Source organism: Amborella trichopoda, chromosome 4 (assembly GCF_054954075.1).
Source record: "Amborella trichopoda isolate Santa Cruz 75 chromosome 4, AtrichopodaSantaCruz75HAP2 v2.0, whole genome shotgun sequence".
Classification (NCBI taxonomy): domain Eukaryota; kingdom Viridiplantae; phylum Streptophyta; class Magnoliopsida; order Amborellales; family Amborellaceae; genus Amborella; species Amborella trichopoda.
The window spans coordinates 44444682-44451483 of record NC_142339.1 but is presented as its reverse complement, the minus strand read 5'-3'; the positions used below and the strand labels follow the sequence as shown (position 1 = coordinate 44451483).

Here is a 6802-nt window from a genome sequence, read left to right as displayed (position 1 = left end):
AGTGTAGAGATGTGATATTGTGATTGGAACAATCTTAACCCTCCATTCAGAATGGACAGTTGGATAAAAGGGAAGATAAAACTTCTATGATACAGAGAAAGCATAAAAAGCTTGCCCATTTCTTATGGGAACTTAGAGTGTAGTACCCGTTTATATCTTGTCTGGATGGATATAAATAAACAGGTCCCTCAACCTTAAATCTCAATAATGGACGGGTGGAGGATTCATGAGATTAGAGACAGAGAAGAAGTATTATAGAAAAATATCAGCGGTAGCGTTGGACTAACTTTTTCATTTAGTCCTACTTGTCAAATGACTTACTTCAATAATTTCATGGAGCCCCAAGACTCTAGTAATCTTTACCATCATTTTTCATAATTTGAAGCTCAAATTTCTTCCATAGTTAAAATTTGACAATCTAAGGTCATAAGTAACATTTTTTTTTATTTTTGCATAGGGTAAAGAGTAGATTTGGTGCAGCGGACCACTGTAGTGCGCGTTTCTCTGTGACATGGACCTTTGAGCATTCATTATACCTCCTCTTATTCCGTGAGTTCTTTGTCCTGACACAATGGCGGTTCGCAGGTTCATAGAGAAATGAAGAGGGGAAAAATAAGGAGATGAGGAGAGGGAGAATTATTGAGCTTGACGCAATCCAACGTCTCAAAATCACGGAAAATGCCACGCGCCACCACTACAACGCGTGCGTGTTAAAGAATAGAAAGATAGGGAATTAAGTAAAAAGTTAGAGAAAAGAAAAGAAAAGAAAGGCGTGATAAATCATAAATGTCGTAGGACGGCACTAACAGAATCGCGTCGCATTTCGGAAATCCCTTCCATTTTAAGGAATAGGAAGAGGCCATAAAAGCTGTCTCCCCTAACCCGAATCTGATGCCATCCCCTCTTTCTCTCTCCTAAATACCCACATATCTCTCTCTAACCCAATACCTGCCTTTCTCTCTCTAACCCGAGCCCTTCACCTTTTGTGTCCCTCTACTCCCACCATGCTCAGAGAGGTCTCCATGATTATCTTCTTTGTGGGTTTGGCCATGGCGTTGAACTCGATGCGCGGGGTGAGTTTGGGCTTGGGATCGAGCTTGAGGCCCGGGTTTTACATAGAGACATGCCCAGGGGCTGAGGCCATAGTGAGGGAGGTGATCCGGCAAGCCATGATTAGAGAGCCCAGGAACGCAGCCTCTGTTATGCGCCTGCAATTTCATGACTGCCTTGTTAATGTTTGTCTCTCTCTATCTTCATTTGTTTTCTTTTTTGTTCAGTAGTTAACTCTCTCTCTCTTGAAGACATGGATTTTCAGACTGTGATCCACTAAGATCAGCTTAAATAGCATCTCTAGTCCTGGTTTTTTTAGCCTAATTATGTTTCAAAATTCAGGGATATATTCATGTGTATATTAGGTGCTCTCTTGAGAGCATGGAGGTTTGTCCGAGGGAGGGGAGAGATGACAAGTGCCGTCGTCCAATCGTCACCGTACATCTGCAATGGACAGTAGATACGAGTAGGGAAAATGGGCATGCATATTATGTTTTTCCCTTTGGAGGCATAAACAATTAAGACATAAGAATAAATAAATAAAAGTGCTTTCCTTGAGGTCAAACTTCATCATAAATGGGATATGTGCTAGGGGTATTTTAGAAATAATTTTAAAAATAAGGAAAAAATTGTAAAAAATAAGTATTTATGTCCAAAATACTTCCCAACCTTTTTTTTTCAGAACAACAGATTTTTTTTAAAACAAAATTATAATATTTTTTTTTTAAGTTAGAGTGGCCTAGCTAGTTGACTACCCTAACCGGCCACGGCCAATCGCGAGTTCTGGATATAACCCTCTTATTTTCGAGTCAACCTCGATGATTTTGCGAACACGGGTGTTGCATCATATTTAAATATATATATATATACATATATAAAAAAAGTTGAAGCCCTAAACAAATAAACTAAAGTGCATTGGGTGTGACATGCGGTTTGGATTAAGGTCAAAGATTTATTTGTTCATCACACAAGATGCAAACAAAATCACTTGCCCCACCCACCACTAAAAAAATAAAACAACCACACTTTCAAGCACTAATAATTTTATAAGATAAAACAAAAAGATGAAAAGAATGATGCTAAAGGTGCTTCTTTTTGTAGGGTTGTGACGCTTCACTGTTGCTAGATGACACGCCCAGCATGCTCGGTGAGAAGTTGGCCCTCTCCAACATAAACTCACTGAGGTCTTATGAGGTTGTAGATGAAGCCAAACAGGCTTTGGAAAAACTTTGCCCAGGCGTTGTCTCTTGTGCAGATGTACTTATCATGGCAGCAAGAGACGCTGTAGTCTTGGTACTCTCTCAACACCCCCTATCCTTTTCCGTTAAAACGCACTTTCAAATAGTGTCGGGAAATGTGGTTTCGATACTGGAAATGTTTGTGATAGCTTTAAAATATATTTTTATTTTTAATTATAAAATTTTAAAGCTTCAAAAATAATGTAGATCGAGCATATATATGAGAATTTGAGAATCTTGAAAGTTGACGGTCCAAAAATGCATTGTAAGATGTAAAATTTGAAATCCATTTTTTTCTCATGTCCATGCATATTGATGTCGAGATGATCTATTTGAGGATATTTGGGCATCAAAACATCTCTTCTAGTGAAATTTTTGAGTAGGCTCTAATTTGATTGTTTAGATCCTCGGTTCCATATAAACTTTTTCCTTTTTTTTAACACAAGCACAATTCTTTCATTAATCTAATTACCAATGCTCTCACTTTAATCCATTTATCGATGAAATAGTTTCTTTTGTGCACTGAGATGGGCCCTTGGTAAGCTATAGTGCTCCCTTTTGTGTAGGTTTCTTAGTTTAGTGGCATGGACCTCTTACTCTCAATAATGGGCTCTCAAAGCCCACTGTGTGCTGGTACTCGCCTCGACTAGGGGACATATCCCTTGGCGAGGTGAGTTACTCCAGAGTGCCGAGTCCAGCACAGGGCCAAAAGACCCAAAAAACAACTGAAAAAAATAAAAACATTGATCAAAAGTAAATTAAAAATAGAGAAAACATGGATTAAAAAAAAACAACTTACAGTTCGGATTAATTTAAAAATCCAAAAAAAAAAGTATAAAAATATGATTATGGGAAAAAGCCTCACCAATCTTTACCAAATATATCTAAAACAATTGTATAACACAACTTTATTTTTTATAATATTTTCATTTTTTGAATCTTTTTTAAGTACACGAGTTGTCACATAATAAGGGTAGTCATCAGATTCGGCCGAGACCTAGTATACTGGTCCCGGTACACTGGCCCACTCTCCTATAGAGCTCTCTCTAGTAGGGTGAATTTTGAAAAATCGCAAACTATTTTCGTAACTAGCAAGATATGAAACCGCATTCCTAAAAATGCCTGAATGTATAGCCTGGTTGAGTTTGAGGGCCTGCTTTCCCATGAAACAAACATAGGAAAGTGGGGCAGTCAATGGAAATCTCTGTCTGGGAGGAGAGATATTTCCGTTTGAACAAACGTACTCTCAATGAAGGATCCCTCTACTTTCTTCAAAGGTGTGCTAGAAGGACCTCCACTGTGTTTGACAATTGGTGCCGGTTTGTTGCATTAGGTAATTACGATACACAAGGCTTGTTAGGTTTTGTTGGTTTCTAGGTTTTTACTCGCTAGTACTATTTAGATTTTAGAGTACCGATTGCTATGGTGGTCCATGTCATGTTACGGTGTGTGGGCCCAAATTCAAGGAGTTTGGTAGGGTTCTCACTCATTGATCTGGACAAGTCGTAGGAATGAACTATAGTCCAAATGAGCCATCTGCATTAAACTTTTTTAAGTACCATGCACTTCAGCTAAGGGAATATATTCCCGGTTGTAGGGTGGGAAATTTCCGGGCTTGGGCTGGGCCCGTCCCGGACCTAGCCCAGCCTTGATTCCCATAGCCCCAGCCTCAACCCTAGCCCAGCCTTGATATGGGCAAAGAAGCCCTACCCTATGGGGGACTAGGCAGGTCCAAATGAAAAAAAGTCCAAAAGCAGAAAAAGAATATAGAACAAAAGGTTTGGGCTGGGCTGAACCTAGTTGGCCCTATCTCGGCCCAAGCCTAACCCAGCCTTTGGGCTGTAGTGGCCTGACTCTCAAGCCACATTGTTTGGCCCAAACTGATCCATTACCACCTCTACCTGGTTGTATTAGCAATACTATGATCCACTTCACTACATCAAATGTTTAATCTACACTATAATAAGGGCAATCTTTCTATATTTTTCCTAATATATAGAAGCTATATACTTCCCTATGTCCAACTGCTCGATTTGAATGAAAGATGTAGTTGGACCTAATCACAATGTCCCCTTTCTACACAGCTTGATTTTTAACTTTTTTGCACAAAATATTTTGTCACCAAAGTTTGGACGTCCACTCCTCTCTTAAAATAGAACCTACAAAAAATATTTAAAATTTTATTTCTAATATAAAATGACCAAAATATCTTTGAAATTTTTAGGGGTATATTGGACATTTTATTTTATTAAAAATATTTTTAGAATAATTTTTGAGGTACTGCCGATTGAGATGATGACACATACCAAATTTCATATTCATACAATTTTTTTAAAAAATTAAAAATAAAATACTCAAAAACGTCGGATTGAGATCAAATGGTCAGTAGCTCACTTGATCAAATTGGACAGCTTGATGAGAGGAAAGTATATAAGTTCTATACAGTAAAACATATATAGAAAGCTTTCCCTTAGAATAACAGGTTGGTTACATTAGCAATAATGGTTGCATTAGCAATACTATGATCCACATGAACATATGGAATGCACAATTATATATTTTTTTTAATTAATTGGACTCGGCTACATGAATCTTAAATAATCATAACCTATCATTTTTTAATAATGGGTTGAGTGATGTGAGAGAGAATTGTACCTGCCAAACATAATATTAATTCATTGCTATTTCCCATTCTCTCTCCAACACCGTCCAACCAACCTACTGATTGGATGCGGTAACCCTTATGACAACTTTCATGTGGTCATGTAGATCATAATATATTTTCATTCGCCCAAACTTAAGAACCCGTGTTTATATGTGGACGGTTAGATAATATTTTCTCGAAATGTTGAAACTTTGGACGTTTAAGTTCTAGATTTCGAGCTTGATTGTTTAGTTGTTGAGGATTGTAACACTCCATCCCAAGCTCGAATAGTGAACTACCTATTTTTAATAAGAAAAATGTTTTCATATATTTTATTTTGGTGCACTATTTCTCAACAAATCTAAAATTTTAAAAAGTCACGAGATTTCACAAGACATATTTTCTAACCCCGTGATCCAATTTGCCTGTTTTGAACAGGTTTTTTTCCTAAACAAATATTTGTATCTCTAGAGGGTAAAATTGTCCTAAAAGTAAAATTGAACTGTTTTAAAGTGGTTATTAGCAGTAGGAAGTTATTTTAGGCACTCACGGAGACTGTCGAACACCTACAAGTCCTGCGTAAATTTCCAGCCACCAATTGGTCGTTTTGGCTTGTGCTTTTCGTAGTTGAAGGGAATAAAAATCAAAATTCTTGTATCTTAAAGACTCAAATCGAATAAATTCAAAATTCTTGTACCTTAAACACTCTTATGGAATGCGAATTTCAGAGTGGAGGGCCGAGCTGGGAGGTGGAGCTAGGCCGAAAAGACAGCCTAACCGCTAACCAAGAAGACTCAAACCGAATCATGCCAAGTCCTCGAGCCAACGCCACCTTCCTCGTCCAACTCTTCGAGTCATTTAACCTCTCAGTCGAGAGCCTTGTGGCCCTTTCAGGCTCACATAGCATCGGCAAAGCCCGCTGTTTCTCGATTGTGCATCGCCTCTACAACCAGTCAGACACCGGCAAGCCCGACCCGTACATGGACCCTGTCTACAGAGACAGACTCGACAATCTCTGTCCCCTTAATGGTGACCAGAACGTGACAGGCGATCTTGACTCCACACCTCAACTCTTCGACAACCAATATTTCAAAGACTTAGTGAGAATGCGAGGGTTCTTGAACTCGGACCAAGTGCTCTTTTCTGGTGGGAGAAGGGACACAAGAGAACATGTTTTGAGGTTTAGTCGTGACCAGACAGCGTTCTTTGAGGCATTTAAGGCCGGCATGGTGGAGCTTGGGCGGCTGCCACCCCAGGCAGCCATGGGTAGCGAGGTGCGGCAGAACTGTCGGCACGTAAATCAATGGTTGGATGCTATGCTCTTGGAATCGATGGCTCCTACGCATTAGGTGATCGAGGTTGTATTATTAGAATTTTGGATTTTAAAAGTATAGGTGATTTATTATTAGTGATGAAATGAGCTGATTATGGTGAGTAAGAAGTCCTATATGCACTGCACCCTTGCTGGTCAATGAAGGAAAATATCAAACTTAGTCAAGGAAATTATATCACTCAGAGAGAGATTGCCATTGCTCTCACCGACTTGGCCCCAGGTGGGACAAAGAATGCCCGGGTATTATGAAAATATAAATAAAGATTTACCTCATATCCTCGTTCGCAAAGAAAATCTCCATAAAGGCTCTAAAATCATTTTTCAACACCAACGATAAAATTTGAAACTAAACAATGGCATAGATCTTGTATATATGTGAAACTTTATTTTTAGGACGACATGAATGATCTAAGATAATTTGTTACAATATACACTATTTTTTGAGCTTAATAATATATATATATATATATATATATATATATGATCCTATAGGACCCTCCCCCACCCATATGTGTAGGACCCCAAGGGATCACCATT

At 38.6% G+C, this 6802-nt stretch overlaps 1 protein-coding gene across 2 annotated transcripts; it reads left to right on the top strand.

Moving 5' to 3' along the window:
• Positions 1-462: 462 nt before the first annotated feature.
• LOC18435835 (Peroxidase superfamily protein) lies at positions 463-6447 on the top strand. 2 transcript variants are annotated; one of them, XM_020668193.2, is made up of 3 exons: positions 463-1235; positions 2152-2343; positions 5661-6447. In XM_020668193.2, exons 1-3 carry the CDS (start codon positions 1005-1007, stop codon positions 6279-6281), a joined length of 1044 nt encoding a protein of 347 aa, XP_020523852.1. In that variant the 5' UTR covers positions 463-1004; the 3' UTR covers positions 6282-6447. The 2 variants fall into 2 exon arrangements, with proteins under 2 accessions (XP_020523852.1, XP_088721453.1); XM_088865327.1 differs by lacking the exon at positions 2152-2343 and having other exon boundaries at positions 757-1235.
• The last annotated feature ends 355 nt before the right edge of the window (positions 6448-6802 follow it).

Excerpts from the sequence above, each read along its gene's own strand:
- LOC18435835 (XM_020668193.2), top strand. The coding sequence starts at position 1,005 with ATGCTCAGAGAGGTCTCCATGATTATCTTCTTTGTGGGTTTGGCCATG. Across the intron at positions 1,236-2,151 it reads TTCATGACTGCCTTGTTAAT|GGTTGTGACGCTTCACTGTT; the intron begins GTTTGTCTCTCT and ends TTCTTTTTGTAG. Across the intron at positions 2,344-5,660 it reads CAAGAGACGCTGTAGTCTTG|AGTGGAGGGCCGAGCTGGGA; the intron begins GTACTCTCTCAA and ends TGCGAATTTCAG.